Below are 21,123 nucleotides of genomic sequence, written 5' to 3'. Positions count from 1 at the left end.
CTAAGCTGAATTCCCAGTATGCGTAATAGCTTCCATAACTTGTGAATGCCACTTGGATGTTTTTTTTTTTTTGTGCTGCTGCAGTGCTGTAAAAGAAGAGCGCTAGTCCTAACAAAAGTGTTCACTCGTTCCCTCTGTTCACTCTCATCAGACAAAAAGCTTTTCCATGTAGTGCCACGATTGCTCACCGAGCCTTTCAGAGGAGATGGAGGTGAGTTTGTCCGCCTGATGAAAATGCCCTTCTGGCCCACCTATAATTTGGTTCTGAGCTCTTTTTTTTTTCCAGCTCTGCAGCTGCTCCCAGGTGACATCGACAGAGACAAAAGACTTCACCCATCTGTCAAATAGGACTTTTATGTTGACCTCAGGAGTCCTAGACAACTCTGAATCTGAAGCTCTTTCTAACATGTGGAGATTATAAGCTTTTAGTGATTTTGCAGGCTTTTACATCTGTAAAGGTGCATGCTGGGACTTGCTGTATCTTGATCTTAAGAACACTGGTTATAGGAAGAGGAAGTGGGGGGCGGAAGCAGTATCGATCTTCAAAGTATACCTACGATCAACAAAGATATACCTCACAATGTTAAAAATAAAAACTGTACTATAATAAATAACAATCTACAAAAGTAGATTGATAAACATGAGGGAATAATATCACTGCTCACCAGTTTGAAAAGACTATCCATTAGAGTATGAAGTATGTAGCCTGTTCATTTTTCATACATTTCCTTTCGTATGCTATTTTGACTTCTAAGGCTAGACCAGTTGAGAAACTAGCAACTTTTGTAATGTTCATAGAGAGTACACACCTGTTAATCTGCGTGGAAATTAAATCCCTACCAATTTAGCGGCCAGACGATAATATCGGTATCGATATTAGCATATTAAGTGACTATCGGTATCGGCCAACCTTATCACATATTTGTGTAGATATTACTAGATTTATTCACCAGTCAAATAGCATTTCATTTGAGAGTCATTGTATTATCTGTATTATCACCCTCCGCAGTCTCAAGCAGCGACGCACATACATACAAAGTCACTTTCCAGTTGAGTGACCATCTTGTCTTCGTTATTCATCAGAATCAGATTTTTTGTTCCACAATATCGATATCTGTATTGGCCCCAAAAATCCCATATCGATCAGACCCGAGCGCACTTTACATTTTCAGTCAGCTCCTGCCTCGTAATCGACAGGTTTAGAAGATTCTTCAGCATACATTTTTTTTGTAGCTCGTGGTCTCGTAGCTATGGTAGCATGACTTGTCCTGATGCAGATTTGCTATGACATATTTTGTCACGTATAATACTGAACGAAACAACAGGGCCCAGATGTAGCCTACAGCTATACTGGGTGATTTAATGCATGGGAACAGTATACCTAATGTTTACATCACCCAGAGAGTGGAGCCATGGTGCCAAAATGTCAAAACATATTATTCTCAAATTTAAAAGAAATTCTTCAACGTTATCCATAAAACATCCGATCTAAATGGTTTCTAAATGCCTTTATCCACCCCCTAATAAAGCTATGTATGTAATGTATGTAATATGTAATATACATAAAGTTATCTTTATGTATATTACATATTACTATTACAATTCACATGCCTTACAATTACACTACTAAAGATCCTTCTTATTCAGACATTAAAGCAGTATAAATGAAACAGTTTAAATGTAGAAACAGCACGGAGTTAGTGCAGACTATTGGAGATCATTCTTCCACATCTAATGAAATCTCATTGACTCTGCTCAACCTTTGGCTGCGTTTGGGGTTAGAGGGTAAACTGAACAGTGCAGGAGGGAAGATCAGTGCTTCCATTAATAGAAACCTTTCTTTGTCCACAATAATAGCATTGTGACGTCCCAGGCCCCCCCCCCCGTGGACCCGTGGAAAAGAGCACAAGTGGGCTAAATGTCACTCAGCAGGGTCCCATCATTTAAAAGAAATCACATTTTACCCAAGGATACACAACCCTCAGATTCGCTCCATCACACTTTACCCATTTTACAATTTCATGATGATAATATCTTCGGGGGGAAGTGCGACTAACAGGAAAAAGATGTAGGATATAACAGGACACCTGCTGGGTTTCTTGGCACAGGTACAAGCTGCAGCCACCTGTTCAGCCCCCGAAGCCGGTTTTGTTTGTTTTGACGCGGGTAAACATTCAAGTGATGACATTTTTCGATAAATAGGGAGAGGGAGGGTGGTGCTGTATGATGCAAAAGTGACTCTAGGGGAAAGAGGAAAAACCAAAATGCATATTCTGACAGATGGGATCCCTCTGTGCCCCCAATCTCAGGGAAACCACGTTCCTTACATGCAGCGTAAACACGCAGCGCTTACTGTTTCATTTGAGTGCAGGAGGAGAGGAGCGTTGATCTCCAGCAGATAAACCTTTACAGACTGAAAGGTCATCAGGAAGTGTCCTCCCCGCTAATCAAATAACCCTGAAGGCGAGGTTTGATCTTTTACAATCTGCTGAGACGGAAGGCCAGCCAGGCGAATGAAGACTGAGCCTGTGGGCCATCCTCAGGGCAGACAGCACCTGTTTATCACTCAGCATCCTCTGGCAGAGGTAAACAGCTCCGTGTGCACCCAGGAACACTGTGCTTTAAACGTGTCACGCTGATTTTTGTTGAGGTACCTCAGAACTTGGTTTTAACAAGCATGTTATATCAGCGGAGCATTGATCCCAGGTAGAATAATAAAAACACAACCCTTAAACTTGGAGACTGTCTTATAAAAAGATTGAAAAATCAATCACAGTGAGGATGTCGTTTCTTTTATATATCAACAAGCACTTAACCTTTTCATCGCATTTCACACCTCGTGCTTTTAGAACTAATTGAATCAAAATATTCAATAGAAACGTGGTGATTTATGAGATTAATTTTGTGGTCACAGTTGACGTTTTTAGAGCTAAATTGACGTTTAAAACCATTATATTTTAGTGGTGAGAAAACAAGACAATAGAAAACGTGTCCTCAAAGAAAAAGAGAAAAGGACAATTTTCAGACATACGTACAACACTAGAGGTTACAGTAAAATATGGATGACGTACCACAGGTTTGAAACTAGAGATACTGATTAATGTTTAGGAGATAAGGAGAGAAAAATACCCCCCAAAAAAAAGATTGCAAAAAGCTGCAAAAAGAGACATATAGGCTCCTTGTTGTTGTAGTGATATCTTTGTCATTAGATCTGGAACAGTTTCTGTGAAAAGTGTGAGAAGGAGTAAGGAGAGAAAGAAACATGTATAAGTAAGAATTTAATTCATTAAAATGTGATTTTAAAAAATGCACCCTAAAGCTGGCTACACATTAGACGGGCACTACGTCTGTAAGTTTTTATTTTACTGCTCCCAGCCGAATTGGAGCCTACCCAATCTGTAAAACAGCAGGAGTGTTGTCTCGCAGTCTGACTGGTGTGTATGTTTGAAGGATTTTAATGTAAAAAATCAGTTGAAACTGCCTTTATGTCTGTGGTCCTCAGCGTTTTAAAATCAGTTCAGATTTGAGAATCGTCTAGTGTGTAGCCAGCTTAAGTTTTCATGATGACAGTAAAGTTAACATCATATATGATTTAATGTTTAAAAAAGAGGTCCTAAAACTGAAAACTTGGGGTGCAGGAAAGCCTTACTTATGTCGTGCACCACAGTGGCTATAGTCATGGCAGAAAGTTCAAATTTGACCTCTGCCCTTTGCTACATTTCATCCCCCACTCTCTCCTCCCATTTCCTGCCTCTCTTCAGCTGTCCTAATACAGGAATAAATGGCTCAAAAAAAATATAACTAATACCTGAGAACTAATTTTTCTTACTTGCAACCTTGTATTTGACAGCTTGTACTTTAGCGTCCTTGCTTTTGTTTCAAGTTTTGATTAATTTATTGACTTCTCTTCTTTTCTCCGCTTCAGTGACGCACTGTACAGTAGATACTATTTTAGAATGAAAAGAGCTTTAGAAATAATTGAATCTGTAGAGATATAAACCAGTGTTTGCTTTCCTGATCCATAAACCTACATCACAATTGCAAAATACAGCAGGCATGCTGCTGCTGAGCCTGTTTTTTTGTTTGTATGTTTGTTTTTATTTTTTGCATAATCCTTCTCCCTTGTCTTCTAGGTTCAGATTTTTTCTCTCCTTGACTTCACTCATTTGCACTTTGGTCAAATTAATTATTGTACTTTTTAGATTCACATAAACCACAAGCCTAACATTGCAACATAAAATTTGGAAAATCTATTATTCTGTTTGCTGGGTACTGAGGTGTAAAGTAAAAAAAAATCGATTCATCTTAAAAAAGGAAGCCTGACAGTAAAATTTGTATTGTGCTCACATGAAAAGCAGTTTCAGAATATTTCAGTACTAAATAGGCTGCTTGCAAAAATTACATTTTTAAAGACAACAACGTGGGTGAAGACGTGGGAATAGCAGCTCATCTGTACTCAACAAACACACGCAGATAAATGCATAAATAAGCCAGAAATACAAACACATACTGCCATTCATTTGAGCCATGTCATGCTTGTACTCCAGTGTAAAAATGTCCTCTCTGGTGGCTGGAAATAGGCTTTTATGTCCCCCTCTTAACAGGCTGACATAGAAAACACACATCTGCCATGTTTAGGTAAGCTGCAGTTGCCATGGTTACAGACGAGCAGCTTGCTAAACAGTTGTGTGAAGCCGTCATTGAGACAGAGCACTTGAGCTGCACACACACACACGCACACGCACACGCACACGCACACACGCACATACGCGCAGAACACACACACACACACACACACACACACACACACACACACACACACACACACACACACACACACACACACACACTCTGTCGTGTTGGTTCAAAGTGGAAAACGAGGACAGGAAGGATGTAGTCCAGCTGACGTCATGCTTCTGTTAGCACTGTGGTGCTATCAATGTAACTGTATATAATCTTATTGTGCTCAGCATCTACTGATAGAAGATGTTGTCCATCATGAACCCATGATGGACAACAAGTCTCCACCTCCTGTTGTAAAATCTGAAGCCATAACACCCCCATCAACAGGCACTGACATATTGCACTTTTGGAGCCGGATTACTGGAGGAGCTGTTGAATTGACGTACTGCACCTTCGGCTAACCAAAATACACCTTACACTTCAAATCCCTCAGTTTGATACAGTCCATAGCAGAACAGGCTCAAGGATTCCATTTGATTGTTAAAAAGTAAAAATATTGATATGTAATGTCATCTCTAAGAATTGCTCACCAATATATTGGTGAGTTGACGTTTTGTATGACAAAGGTATATGATTACACTTAACAGAAAGAATAATAACAATAATAATAATCAAATATTGTCCTGTTTTCAAAAAATGTAACATCATTTTTTAATATGCCGAAGCTTTTGATTTACAGACCTAGTTCCTGTTGCAGAGAATTTCCTTGCGGAGGCTCCTGAATTAACCCAAGAACACTTCATTTGCTACAATCCAAATACCATCTTCCAAAAGCAGCAACATAAACAACAAACATGAACATTTTGGCACCAAAGCCCATCACATGAACTTGTGTCACAGCCAGAGGGCAAGAATTAATGGAACTGAAGCTTGTTTGGGTAAAGAACACTTCCCCTGTCCATCCACGAAAACAGGAGCTAAGAGCTTTGTTAATTTTCCTGATCAAATCATAATAATGAATGAGCCTGCCTGCCCAACATTCATGATTAACAACCCCCACACGCTGAGCCAAGTGGAGAGATGCTGCACCACATTTAGAGGGGAGTGGGTGAAAGTGGGATCGGCCCCCAGCACTGCGGCAAGCCTTGGCATGGAGCCCCCACTCATGTCATTTCATTTCATCACTCCTTAATGCTACATGTGCATTGCCAAGAATTTGTAGCTTATTTATCAAACTCTCTTGTAAAGCAAACACACACAAAATAACATCAAAACTTTTTTGCGAAACTTAGAAATACTAGCTGTTAACATGTAGTTGAAGTTTTCATATCAAAGGACACACCAGTGCCATGAGAAACAAGCTGACCAAATGCTATTGTTGAACTGAACATTTACCGCCTCCCTTCCTCCCCCCCCCCCCCTTCTGTTTCTCTCTGCCATCTGAGGGCATTACGAGGTGTCTGACCTTAATACACTCCTTAAATCTCTCCTCTTTGTTGCCCTGGCTTTGTTTTGATTTATCTGTCAGAGAGATAAGCTAGCAAGGTATGCTCTTCAAAACGTTCAATTTATGCACCAGACAGGCAGAAATGAATTCTAAGAACATTCAAGCGTGCCTGAATTGTGGCCTGTCTGATTCATGTCCTGCCCCGGCTCTGTCCAACAGTAACAAATATTTTCGACAGACAGATATACGATGCTGAAGTTCAACCCGTCTGCAGAGCTGTCATGAGAAAGTCTGGGGGTGATGATCTGCTGTCATGCTTCATCTCGCTGACGTCTTAACCAACAGCATGCTACATGTCAGACTGAAGTAGCTCAAGACGTCAATCATAGATTAGAAGATAGATGATAACTGAGTGTGAACTCACCAGGACTCGTCCTGTCAGCGTCTGAGCAGAAATCATGACTCCGGCCCAGTCTTTCACCGAGGTCATCCAGCCCACCTCGCTAGCTGCCGGGTCTTCCTTGTCTGTGCGCTTAATGCCATCACCTATGGTGAGCCGATGGACCTCCTAGAAGACCAAAAGATGCAGGAGGTAACGTCAAAACATCTGGAATTTTGAAAATGGTAAACTCATTTATGTGATCAAGATTTAAATAATATAAATATCTATGAAAATCTATATGAAAACTAAGATTCATACAAAACCTCGTTAGAAAAACAGATTTTTTTTTTGCATTTAAGACTGTGTAAGCATGACAGATTACATTTTGATTGACATTTGATTGGCTCAACGCACAACTAAAACACAGGCGACAATAAGCCCTGCATAGGTTTGCGTTTTCTGAGTCAGACTGAGAGGTCGCGTCATAACCTGCAGACTGAAAATATAGCTTTTAACTGATCACTGACTGGGGCGTCAGAAAACACAATCTTTGTTTAAGAAAACAGGTGCTTTCAAAGCTTTGAACGCAATGTTATATTGTGGCTATGAATAATCTTAACCTATGCTACATTATTACAAAGAAATACTCCCTTGGCAGGTCTTAGAATGTGGTACCAAAAATAGATCAATATCCACTGCACTTAACCTCTAAAGCTGAAAATCAGACAATAGCAGCAGCCATCTATTATCAATTGACGTCTAATTCTGAGAGTAAACCGTTCTATAGCTGCCATGTAACATTTCTATTGGTGGTTTATGGAATTATCAGTGTGATAGTTCTTATTAAGCAAGCATAAGATTTAAACACAGAAAACACAGGAAAGCTTTGAGAAAGTTAAATAATTGTAATACAGATTTGGATTCAAACTCATTTTATATTACTTACACCAATTCATAAAACACAAGATAACTTATATAGTCGTCTACAGGTAGTTGGTTATCCAGTGGCGTCAACAGTAAACAGTTAATTGAGAAACTCTCTCAAAACAAATACACTCTTGACATTATCACTGCTTGCAAAATGCTTACTTTTTTCATTAAGCTTCAGACATTGCAAAACAGGGTTTAAGCTGTGCTAGAGGAGCTTTCTTAGAAAAACTAATATGTTACATGAAAGATGTATTCATGCACTTACACTGAAAAAGCAGTTTGTGAAATTGTTAATATTTTCCTGGTGTTTCAGAATACATTTTTGTCCAGCTATAGTATATTGCCAGTAAGCATCCTGAGGGGGATGTTGTACATGATAAGTGTATTGTTGAATTTATCATTAGCAGTATGAAAGAACAGAAACAGAGAAACAAGCAAATGTGACCATTAGCTGCTGCCAGTAGCCTACAGGTGAAACACACGAGTCTAACTGTCTTTTAATCAGCCTTCACAAATTTGAAAGTAGTCCATCATATTATTTAGCCCAGAGCAAGGTAGTTTCTAAGATATATTTCTAACTTTTACATTCTCAAAGCCTCAGCTCCAAGCAGGGCTTGCATCAAGACTAGCGAGAGCAGAGGCAGAAATGCTAAACAGCTACTACTGATGACTTTGTAGCTAAATACTATAAGGTTGTGGCTAACTTTGTTCTTTGGTACTGGGATGATACATATTGGGTTTACAAAAACGTCTCTTACTGAATCACTAAAAGTTGACATTGTACAACTAAGTCTCAACAGTTAAATCAGCATTCAACGAATAACAAACTAACATTACTGTTTAGCTGGCTAGCTAGTTGATCATGTAGGCTAGGACTAGCTACACAAATAGCAAGAATATAAAGTGGTTAAATTATTTGTTAGCTGTTGTTGAAATGTCCCAAATAGGTTTTCAAAAATATTTTAACTTGAAAAACACCTGAAGTCAATCCATTACTACTACCCTGTTATTTCAGGTGGGCCTATTGAGGAAGCAGTGCAACTCTAGCAATTGGTCTAATGAACTTAATTATGCCATTTGCAAACCAGGGACAGGGTATTATTCCATTACAACATTTACAATGACGGTGTTTTCAGAGGAAAATAACCACCATGTGAATAAGGTGAATGGAGCAGAAAGACACTAAAACCCTCCAGAGAGCTGAGATTCACAGCAATTATAATTGATTATAATCCTCAGTGGATTTTTCACTTTGAGGATTGTGATTTACATTTGAGTGATTATTATATTTTGTTTTGTTTAAAAATTTGTTTTGGACTATTAATGCCTTTTTGTGAGGGACGGGACAGTGGATAGAGAGATAGGGGAAATGAGGGGAAAGGTGCCATAGATCGGATTTAAACACGGGCTGCCGGCTTTGAGAACTACAGCCTCTGTACATGGGGCACGCAAACTAACCACTATGGCTACCGTCGCCCCCATGTGAGTTATTGTGAACAAAACATTAGTGGGATCAGATTAAATTTAACATGAAAATTGGTTTAAACCGCCCACAGAAAAATACCTCCTACATTTTTGATTGACATCTGTAAAAAAACAAAACATAAACAACTGCTCAACACCTCAACATTTTTTGTATTTTTCAAATACAAAAAATGCTTCATTCTTTATAGTGACCACACTTAAAGCCTCCAAACTAAACCCACGCTCATGCATGCTTACATGCTTACAGTAAACATACAGAGAGGGAGCAGCACAGAGACTCCAGGAGTGTATCCATGGCAGCCACTGAGCTCCTGTTGTTTCTGCTCCACTGAGTGGGCTGCCTGCCTGCCTGCCTGCCTGAATGCCTGTCTCTCAACCTGTTTGTCTGTCTGTCTCTCCACCTATCTGTCTGTCTGCTGGGACGTGTATGATTCACAGAGCAGGAAATCTAGACTGGATGCAGGGGTTAGCTGTGTTCCCTGATGAAACTCCCTACAGCCTCAAGGCTAACACAACTTGGACTCTTTACCCTGTGCCCTTCTCTTCTTTGGCCTTAATAGTGTCACACATCACTCTCCCCGAGGCCTTTCCCCTACAGTGTCAGTCATGTGAGATAACTTGATGCAGTCTACAGAGTTAGACAGGAAAATTATCAACCCACAGCTCAAAGCTACAACAGTTTATATGGTTTCCATTAACGTATTATGCCATGTGCGCACTACTGCAGCGATCCTTTTTCTTCAGGTGTTTATGTCCGAGATTTCAACATGCCACATTCTCCAGATGCAGAATGGGCTTTTGTGTGTCCCTGGGATAGGGCATCAGCTTCAAAGAACTCTGGGCATGCAACTATGCAACATGTGCTCTGCTTCCACTCCACCATAAATCATGTTAAAGCTGGGCAGGTTACAGCACCACTGAGATAAAGCCATGTACAGATATGATCCACAACATACTGTACATCTAGGAATCATTAAACAAATGAAACATCAACTTCTCCAACTCTCCGTCTACTACATTTATTTATATTTATACTTTGGCAATAATATTTAATTTATGTGTTCATTTATGTTGCTGTGTTTTGTATTTTTATTATTTTTTAATACAAAATACTATCTGCCTTTAGTGAGATCAAATCAGTCGTTTGGTGTGATCTCAGTAAAGGCAGGAAAAACTACAGTTGAAAAAATGTCCAGGTGTAGTTGTTAATTTGAAATGGCTCAAAAATCTATAAATACCTTTATTTATTTTTAAATGTTGAGTTATTTTCTCAAACAGAAAGGCAGTGTCATTTTAAGCAAATGTTACTCAGGCATGAAGAAACGGTGTATTTGCAGGGGACTATTTATAACTGTGGATTTTGGATGCATTTATTTGCATAATTTACGGCAGCAGAAAGGTACATCAGAGATCGACTTTAAATAAAGAACAGTGCCCATGTTCGTCGAAATGAAGTCGCATGTCATCCAGTGTGAAATTATGGCTCTGGTGCACATCTTTTCCACATGTCCAGTGATATTCTTCGGTATTTTCAAAACCAAGATTGAATTGATCCTAAAAATAAATATTGCCTGTGTAAACCAAAGTCAGGAAGTGTAAGTTCATGCCTTACCAAAAGTCTCATTTACACCCGACCTGTTTCTTAAAATTAACTGATTAAGCATAGAAATTGTATTGACCTGCTGCCCAAACAAATTTACTTTGAGAGACTTTGCCATAACTTTAAAAACCAGCTGTATTAAGAAACTATTTCTATGAAGAAACTCCAGAGTCTTTGTAGATTTTAAGCTATGTTTCTATATATAAGATAAGCACCTTCTTAATTTATCTACATGGTTTCTGAGAGCTAGGATCCAAAGAGCTATAGAAAAACTAATCAATGTTGGTTCTGTTCTTTTAATGGATTACGTAGATAAGGAGAACGTTGGAAAAGACCAAGAGCGCATGTTTTAGAGTTTATAGAGAAGGTTAATGAAGGTCCAGGGCACAGAGGATGAAGTGGTCCTTTAAGGAAATACTTTTTCACAGGATTACTTCAGTTTTACTCCAGGAAATACTAAGCACTGTTGCCAACACAAGAAACACTGACACACTTACTCTTTGAACATGAATAAATAACTGATTTAAAGTAAAGGTCATTTATAACTGTTGTGTTTGCATGAACATGTTAAAAAGCCTCCGATATGAAAATACAAACTTGTTCTTTAAGCTGTACAAAACTGACATCAATCTGTATATTTCCTTAACAGTTAAAGCTGGGTGTCACTAGCACAGTTCAGAGAAGGGAGCAACTCTGCTAATAAAATCAACATTTATCAACAGCGCGGTTGGAGAACGTGTCCGGAGCTCATAATGTACTATATTTATGGTTTCACCATGCATCAGCTATTATGTTAATTATCATAATCAATCAGAGCCATGCAGAGCCCTGAGTCCTCTGATCTGTCAGAAAGAAACAGAAAGGGATAAACAGCCCTGTTCAGCAATTCTATTCATCTGGTGAAATAGCAAGTATCACGGCTCCAGTCACCTGGCTAGAAGCCATCATCCAATTTTTGTTGAACTCAACATGTGCTGTGTGCCATAAGGTGAATTTGGTGGAGTTTAAGGTTCAATATTTTTCCTCATAGATGAGGTAGAGGAAAAAGGATCACGCCTTAATGGCAGAAGTCTACTTTTCCGCAGATTGTTCCGGGTGTGAAAAACTTTATTTAACACCTTTGAATGTAAAAACAGTATCCGCACTAGATTCCATGATGGCACCCCCTACATGCAGCACATTTCAGCTGTTTCCATTATTACAACTAAAAAAAGCAGGCTGCAGTAAGAAGTGTTATCATGTTGTGAGCCATTAGTCAGAGAGCAGCAGACCAACAGCAGACCATGTTACACTTATTACAGTCTGTACACAGCCCTGCAACTCTAACCTGATATCACACTACAGGATAATAACATGTCAGGTTCACTCAGGAGCTAATGCAGCCAACAGGAGAAGGCAGCAGAACATTCAACAAGTATCAGCTGCTTTTCAAAAAGTGGTTTAATTATTTTTATATCATTTGGATTGCCCAATTGGATTTTAAAGAAAAAACATGTTTTGCGATAATATAAAGGGTTAGGAGTGAAGCGTAAACCTCTGGTGTTGAAGAATTAAATGAATGCGGAGATCAACTGAATCCCGTCCGCTTGAGATTGGCTGCAGAAGCACCGGAAGTCACATACACACCCATCCAAAAAAGCCAGCAGAAATTAAAATGTTTACAGCCCGGTTCAAAAAACGAAAGAGGTCTGATTAGCTCATGTTCCGATCATGGAGTGGAGTGAATATTTTGATAACTCATCTGTTTTGATTTTATGACGGATAAGAGTTATTCATAATAAGGCTCATAGCTGATCGATTGACAGGCGGGCGCGATGTGACGTTTTGTCAAGAGGCTCAAAACCTGCCTCGGCTCTAGCTCTCAGCCTGTCGTTAGGTTGACTGAGAGTTATGGTGAGATAACATTTCCAGCATGGCAACCCCCATCAATGGGACTCCAAAGCCCCCCGCAGTAACAGATGGGTGAAATCGCTCAGGCTTCGTCCATTAATATTTACAGTCTATGTTAGGAGCACTTTTGCAGCAGTAATTCTACAAAACTCTACATTTCCTTAGAGTTACAAAGGTTACATCATTTATTTTGATTTTAAATCAAAGTGGTCTTGAAACAGTGTCTCAGGGGGGAATTTAAGTTAAATATCACTTTTGAATCCTCTCCAGGAGATCAGGATGAGTGGGTAAGACTGAGGGTTAGAGATAAAAAAGGGAAAAATATCATGTGGTTTGCTCTGTCAGTGAGCAGCCTTTTGAATGAGTGTTTAACTTTGAAGGAATATACAGCTAAAGGCTTCAAGTTTATCTGCAGTTAGCTGGCAGGAAGAGCCAGAAATGCTCATGATCTGAAAGCAATATATAAAATACAAGAGGATGCTGAAAACAAATAAGTAAGTATATATCTACCTTGATCAGAAAGTTAAAAAAGGAAGAAGGTTCAGAGGCTGTTTAAGTATACAACAAGTACTTATTTGAAGAATTATGACCCACTGAAAGCCCTTATAGCTTTTGTATTACCCTGTCGCTTTTAAATTACGTCTATTTATTACTAAACTTTCTCCTTATTATGCTGTATGGACATCCTTTTTTCTGTATTATAGAATATATCATCTTCCTGATTGGGTGATAAAATGATCATATAGCTGGTGCCAAATATCAATATTTGAATTGAAAGAAGAAAAATATGGCGCCATAAACAGATTTCCTTGGCAGTTTGACTCGCCATGTCATCCCTTCATTACTCCTACAGTGGCACTTTGGGCATGAATGAGGGTGATGTGAATGGAAGTCAATTGGCCTAAAAAGCAGCAGGATAAAAAGAAGATGAACAAGACCAGAAAATGTAAGACAGTGGTGAAAAACAAGTTAGGATAAAGAGTGATGGGAGGTGAAACTGACACCAATTTGCAGTGAATAAAAACATGAATGCTGCACTTTTCCAGGGGTATTTTATGTTCTTTGCACATCATGGTGGATCATTTTATGATTGCGTTGCAATATATCACTTATCACAGAATTTCTGTACAGATGATATTAAGCTTATCCTGGGCCACTTAACACATAGTGTATCGTATTGTGACTGACCCTGCGAATCCCACCACTTCGGTGACAACCAAAGAAAAAATACACAAGTACAGATTAGACTGATGTGTTCAATATTGACATTTTTGTAACTTGCCAGATAAGTACATGAACTACTTCTCTTTATTATGTAAAAAAAAAAAAATTTTAGGATACAGAGCAAGAATAAACTGACATTTCTTTTAACGATTGTTTTTTTCCTCCTCCAGTACACTCTTAATTGGATTACGGTGTTTTTATGTTGTCAATAGGACAAAAATAGATTGCAGATTCTTTTTGAACATTCCCTGATGAAGGTCTAAGGAACATAAGTCATAAATAAAGTAAAAGTGGTGGAAACTTTTCCATACTCTTTTGAACTTTCCCAAAAAACTTGTGTAAATTGCCTCATATAATATAAAGTGCTCTAACTATTCAGTACTAATACACCCCTCTAAACACTTAACCTGATGTGCTTATCTGAAATGACACTTTCCTCTTTTAATGAATGAAGTGAGAAGGCCGAGGAGAGGGATGTGTGAGTTAACTTCAGCACGCTTAATTGGCATCCCGCGGTTTTCTGCAGCTCTTTTAATGACCAAATCTAAAAGTGTAAACTGAAGAAAAAAAAACACACACTGGCCATGACATTTTTGACCCCAGTAAATGAAGAGATTAATTATTTGTGATTAATTGGCATGTTTATCTAATTATGTGTTTAAAGGATCAGTGTGCTAGTATTAGCTGAAAGGCCACAAAGATGGAGAACATTGTCTCTGACATTTAAAACTCTAATTCATTTCTGCGTAAAAAAACAACATCACTAAGTTCAATGAAGAATTGGTTGTGGTTTTACTTATCAAGAGGGTTCAACACACTTTTACTGGACTTTAGTTCAATGCAATTAAAATAGATTAATACATTTTTAATAGCACCAGAAAAGTTCATGGAGTCATTACACCCACTCAGGCATCAGGTCTCCTCTTTGTCACTTTGATCGATCGTCCAAGACTCCAAATTTAGGCTACACTATCTCGCCTCAATCCAGAGGTCATCTATCAGCGCTGTTGGCTCGTTCTCTGGATTCACCATGATCATTTCTCTCAGGGCGAGTACATTAAACTAGAATAGAACATGTGCCTTGTGACACGACTTCTGCTAAAGTTCATGAATTATTTAAAACATATTCATATAAATCACATTAATAAGCAGATATAAGACATTCTGAGGGGAGAACAAAATCCAGAAATACTCGAGTATCCAAGTGTTTCCAAGTGGATATATGGCCCCCTCAGACAGGTACAAAAAGACTGTAACACAGATGCTTCTTTGCACTAAGTCCTTGAATCACTGAATGAATGAACGCAGATAACATCACCGAGCAGACAAACTTAGCCTCAACTCAGCAGCTAAATCCAGCTCCTGCATGATGACATTAAAGTTTGAGGAACCTGAGCGAAAAAAAAAAAAGTCAAGTAACATCATCAATTGCATTAAAAGCAGCAGGCTCTGGCATCGTTGAGATTTTTAACATTTGTGCTAATCTGAAACCTGTTGGATCACAGATGGTGTAGTGCCAGCCAAGCTGCAGCATGCTGCTTTTATTATGTAACGTGAGCAGCTAATGAATGCTGTGCTAATTACACAATCCTGAATAGAAAAGACTACAGAGAGAAAGGGTTGAGGGTCTTGACTTTATATCTCTCATACTGCCTTAAAGTGCTTCCTCTTTACCAACTGTGATGTGTTCAGACACTCCTGGTTTATAAATTTAATGAAATGGACACAAACCAAATACAAAACACTAATATTTTTTACAGTGTGTGTTTGAGAAGCAGTGAACAAAAGAAGAAATACTAGTCCAGTGCAGATAATGTCAGTGCAGAATTATTATTCATGCCGCTTCACTTGTTATTTTGTGATTCTGCTTGTGTGTATATGTGTGTGTGTGTGTGTGTGTGTGTGTGTGTGTGTGTGTGTGTGTGTGTGTGTGTGTGTGTGTGTCAGTGCAGGAGGAAAAGAGACAACAGCAAAGTGCCACTCAGCTATTCCTACTTTCTGACTGGTAATTACTGCTGTTCGATCACAACCACTCGTCTCATAATTACAATATTTCAGGCGACACTTAAAAGCACCACGAGAGAGACTCTCCATCTGAATTCTCCAATCACCCCCCCACCACACACACACAACCACACACACACACACACACACACACACACACACACACACAAGTTAACACACCCTTGTGCACCTGACACATCTAAGGACACTGAGTCACTGCAGTAGATGTGCATTAGCTCTGACTGTGCTGCAACACATAAAATTGTACACAACATAATATCTACTCAGAAAAATCTACATAAAGTATCATAAAGATAAATGTCTCATAAAGAAAAGAAATATGTAATATATTAGCTTAAAAATATAAATAATAACACATTTTAAGAACTCTTCAGACATGCTAGTGGCTCTCTACATTTTAAGTTTGCGTTGCAGTGTTTGGAGCTGTATGCTAAAATCAGAATGCTAAAAATCTGTTTTATATACGTTTTTAGCTGTGTTCAGCAATATAAGTCTTGTAAAAGTTGAGAATCTGTCAAATAATTAATTCACTGCTTCCACATTTAATGGCAACTGAAAGACATAAAAATGCAGAAATGCATCAGATCATATTTCAATACAAAGCAACTAATATGTTGACCCATTAGCTCATGTAAGCTATTGTTAGCATCCAACCTTATATCCAGGCTTATATTACCATTTGATTTACCGTTTGACACTAAGATAGGAAAGAAAGGATTGTTACTTTTGGTACAACACCCTTCTAATAGTTAAGACAGTAATGCTAGCATGAAGGTGGTTGTCTGCTAAATAGCCATTGTGTAAGGGTAGCTAGGTAGCTGACTGGTAATATTCAATATGTTGTTTTCTCGTTAAATATGGACAGACAACTTATATGGCCCAACATAATTTCTCCCTATTGTCTTGTGGTTGCTAAATGATCTGGAAACAGAGATTAATCAAATAATTTAGAGGTACATGATTTGAATCCTGCCACACATAACATTACAATGTCATGTGCGCCAGGTGCTTGGAAAGCAGCGTTTTAGCTTCCTAGGCTATCGTTAGCATGATGTCAGATGAAATGCGTGATTATGGGTTATCTGCCCAAAAGATATGCAATATTTAATTTAGTATCAAAAACATGTACATTTCAACATGATATCAATTATATAAGTAGTTGTTTGATCTGAATCAAGGCCATGCACCATTGCCACAACAAATCCAAAACCCATATTGCTAGACTGGTCATTTTTTTTATATAGACTACTTCTAATACATAACATATTGGCCAATGCACCTGTGCTTATCTACTCAAACTTAGAGCATCAAACACACATCCTTCAATGAAACCCCCAAAAATGACTGATAATCTAAAACAGCTTGTCATCCACCTGTTGTGAGTACAGTGCCATTTACAATGAACACAATTTCCTCTTCCTCCCAGACGGATAATAGCCGTCATTCATCAGAATCCCACAAACAGAGAGTTTCATCGATGACCATCAGACTTTGGAAGTCAGAGCCACAGAGAGGGAGACTCAGTCTCTGGGACCTGTGAGCTGTGAGCTGTCAGAACATAGCAGAGAACAGGGCAGCAAACGCCCCGCGGATGGCAAAAACAAAATGAAAAAATTAAACTGAACAGAAGGAAACGGTTTATCAGCTCCCATCTATGAACAATGCTGTGAAAGCTCCATGTTTGTGCTGCTAATGACATACACAGACAGAGGGGTGGTGTGTTCCTCCAACACAACCTGCCACATCTCACAGCCCAGACAACTGCATAACACAGAGATTTACACTTATAATGAAATCCTTTGCTTGCTAGTTGCTTAGCAACAAAAGTACTGATTCATATGGCACATACGGTGTGCGCCTGACACTGCATTTCTGACACTTTGGAGGAAATCTTGGATGGAAAAAAAGGGTGAGAAGAAGAAGAAAAAAAAAAGGGGCAGGAGTTTGGAATGAATGCCAGGAGCGCAAAAAGAAGGCAGAGAGGGAGAGATAGAAAGTGAAAGGATGACCCGACTCTAACTGACTCCCACTGAGTAACACAACAGGTTGGTGGAGCTCGCAGGATTCACTTGGCAGGAATGTGAAGAAAAACACACAATCCGACTGCTCTCTTGTATTCACACATGCACGGTGTTCGCCTGCGGACTCCAAAGGAGAGGAAAAACCTTGTCCTGATCTTTCACAGATTTATTTCTGTTGCCTTTCTGTGCATCTATAAATATAACCTGGATGCAAACAGAGGGATTCTTTTTGAATATCACAACCAGAACAAACAGTCTTTGCAATTAATGGTTCATTTGTTTAGGTAACTTAAAAGCAAAATCTGCATAAATATGTGCTTCTTTTCTCTGATTTATAACAGAATAATCTGTATTTCTGTCTCATTTACCTGCATTTTTTAGACATGTTACAGTCCAAGTAATAAACAAAATAACCAAATATATATCAGCAGATTAATTAGAGACGGTAGTGATTGATGGCGGGATGTTAGTTGCAGCCCTAATTATAACCAGGTTCATCCATGGCATACAAATGTTAGACGTCTCCTTTCAAAAGGTCAGCCCCACCCTGTATGCAGTCTTTTCCATTTCTCCCCTTCCTCCAGTCTATCTATGAGATGAATGCACATTAAAAAGTCAAATTGCTCCATCTTTGGCACCTGTATCAGCTGATCCATTCTTATCCTAAAGCAAAAGAATGAAGATGAAAAATGTGTTAAATAGAGCGTGGATCAGTTTCCTTTTGCAGGACTTTAGACAGCCTCGGGCAGATGGTATCCTAACTATTGGAAAGCATTACTTTGCTCACTATTTGGGGATATTACACCATGGCATACATCACTACTCTAGACAAGCACTACAGAGACACCAAAGTGGTAAGACAATCAGCTGTGAAGCAGCAGCTGATGTGCTGGGCGTGTCCTGAGCACCAAAAAGTAAAAACAAATGGTGCCGCACATTTGAGTGAATGATGTTGATTTTTTTATGGCTGCAGCACTGGTTTCAAGGAACAAATATTCCTCAATTTAGACTCTTAGGTGAAAGATTAAGTACAGGGAACGAGGGAAAGAGTTTTTACAAACAACATGTTAAATAAAAAATCTTTCTTTTCATCTTTAACTCTTCTCTGTCATTTCTGTTGAAGTTTCCGTCTCCAGCCATTTAAATGGCAGTAATAATCCATTCAGCATGTAGCGATGGGTACCACGGACTGGTACTTAATCAGTAATGGTACCTGACTTGATGGTAACAGAATACTGATACACTCAGTGCTGTTATTGGTTGCAAATTTTGCAACGTTTATTTCAATTAAACGTAACCAAACATAGCTGGAAAACTGGTGAAGCTGCTGGTGTTAGTCTTAAAATCAAACAGACATTGATTTAATTAAGTGTCTTTATCAATACATGCCACAGTTAGCAGCCCTTCCTATTTATACTGTCAAAAATCTATAAAACTGCAAGATTAAGCAGAGCTTCAGCTACATGAAGAGGAATAATTAAAAAAGATCAATTCAAATTGTGTTTTACATTAAACTATGGCGACTACTATCAACAAGAGTATTAATAGGCAGCTTCTGTTTTGGTGTACAGCACATATGGTCTAAAAGACTCTCACCCTTAACCACAGGCTGTGGACAGGCTTTGCAACCAGTTCTTCCACAAAAAGTTGCTCCAATGCAAATATTCACAAGGAGGGGAAGGATTGTCGAATAATAACAGGGCTGAAGTTTCTAGAAACACAAGTGTCTGTTGATTTATGAAACTTGTATCACCCCCCTCCCTCTCCTATCTTTATAATCTCATTGACTTCAGTTGTTTTTGGGTTGATGGAGAAACATAAAAAAAAAAAAAAAAAAAGATTTCTTATAAGTAGGGCCAAAAAAAGCTAAGAGGGAGTGAGGTGAGGATATATATGTGGTTGTGTTTGTCATTTTGGATGAACCCACCCTTCACATATTCTAACACCTTACTAACAAGTTGTTTTACAGGTGTTTATGTTTATAAATAGGGGGGTGAGGGGATGGTTTCTTATTTGCCAAAATGCAAAAGGGGGGGGGGGGTGGTGTTAATATTATAAGAAAGGCAATTAACTCAAATATTAGCACAAACTAAATGAAAAAACTATTTTTTATAACTGTTACAGATCTAACTGATGGATAACATGAGATTGCCAGCCAACAAGTGTCAGCTGTATCAGCTTCACCTGCAACTCCAAACTAAAAGCCTGCACAAACATGGTGTGTCAGAGCAACATGTATTTGTGATGGTGCATCCCTCCAGCATAACGGCATCTCTCTGTTTCTCTATATGCAATTAAGCCGGAGGTCAATTATTCAACGTGCTCTCTGCGGACACAGATTTAATTACGAGCCTTTTTCATAAATCAAACTGGACACACTGATGTTACGCACTGGCTGTGATACAAAACCCCGCTGATGAATAAGTCATCCTCTGAGGTGTGGTTGGCTGCTATGCTTCATGAAAACGAGCGCACGTACCTTCTTCTTGGCGTTACAGTGGCAGCACACGGTCCACAGGTATTTGAGAGTTCTCCACAGCAGGATGATGAAGAGCCCCCCGAAGAAAGTGACCATGGAAGAGGCGAGGAAAGCCCACCACATCCGCTGCCCGTTACTGTCACAGGGCACATCTGGCGAGAAGGGGATGATCACGTTCATCTTGGATATGTGTATGGACGGATCCGGGTTGAATTTCTCCCGGTTTTTCGGCATTGTGCTCACCTGTCAGGCCCCCCCACCCCTCCTCCTCCTCCTCCTCCTCCTCCTCCTCAAACAAACACAAACAAACAACTCAACAGGGATTCAGACGCTTTTGGGACCTCCAACTAGCGCCCCCTGATGCCCCCGCGGCTCGGCCATGTTTGAGTCTGCCACCTCCCGCTACTCTGGCTGCACCAGCCGAGGACGTAAAAGTTGAGTCGACAGTAGACACACGCACTATGGGGAAATAAAAAAAACAAAAAACTTTCACACAAATTGAAATATCAGAGGTGCGCGTCACGATGCGCGTACATGGATGGAATTGCGCGCCATCATTTGATCCGTGCGTAAAAATCACATTTCCAGAAAACTACTAAAAACTCAATATTTCCAGAACAGTCCAGACGGATCAAAGTATACGATTGATATGTTGATGTTGAAGAAATGTGTCGTCCTCAGCAGACGATGGTTTTCACGCGCTGCTCCACCTTGTTTAGCAGCGCAGTTTTCAGCAGCTCCGCACTGTTGAATGCTCTCCCCGCAGTTAAAGGTCGCACTTTCTCGACATCCTCCTTTGGAGAGACGTTGTTTTAGAAAAAAATAAACCAAGTATCGGTTCGTGGAGTCAGAAAACAGAGGGTTTAGTTATTGCGTCTCTCCGGGCTCCGTTGGCCGCTCGTCGCATCCATTTGTCGGGAGATGGCATCGCAGATTTACAGGTAGCGGGGGAGGAGC

General features: G+C 39.4%; 1 protein-coding gene across 12 annotated transcripts in view; it reads right to left on the bottom strand.

Annotated features, from left to right (window-relative positions):
- The window catches only part of LOC109992972 (calcium-activated potassium channel subunit alpha-1a), a 91,664-nt gene extending 71,233 nt beyond the window's left edge, over nucleotides 1-20,431 (bottom strand). For all 12 annotated transcript variants that reach the window (XM_065949560.1, XM_065949567.1, XM_065949563.1 and 9 more), the window contains exons 1-2: nucleotides 20,167-20,431; nucleotides 6,555-6,698 (exon numbers count right to left, since the gene is read on the bottom strand). In XM_065949560.1, the coding sequence (XP_065805632.1) occupies nucleotides 6,555-6,698; nucleotides 20,167-20,400 (378 nt within the window). In that variant the 5' untranslated portion in view covers nucleotides 20,401-20,431. The remainder of the gene's footprint in view (nucleotides 1-6,554; nucleotides 6,699-20,166) is intronic.
- Between the last annotated feature and the right edge of the window lie 692 nt (nucleotides 20,432-21,123).

Source organism: Labrus bergylta, chromosome 21 (genome assembly GCF_963930695.1).
Source record: "Labrus bergylta chromosome 21, fLabBer1.1, whole genome shotgun sequence".
Taxonomy (NCBI): Eukaryota; Metazoa; Chordata; class Actinopteri; order Labriformes; family Labridae; genus Labrus; species Labrus bergylta.
This window is presented reverse-complemented; position numbering and strand designations above follow the sequence as displayed.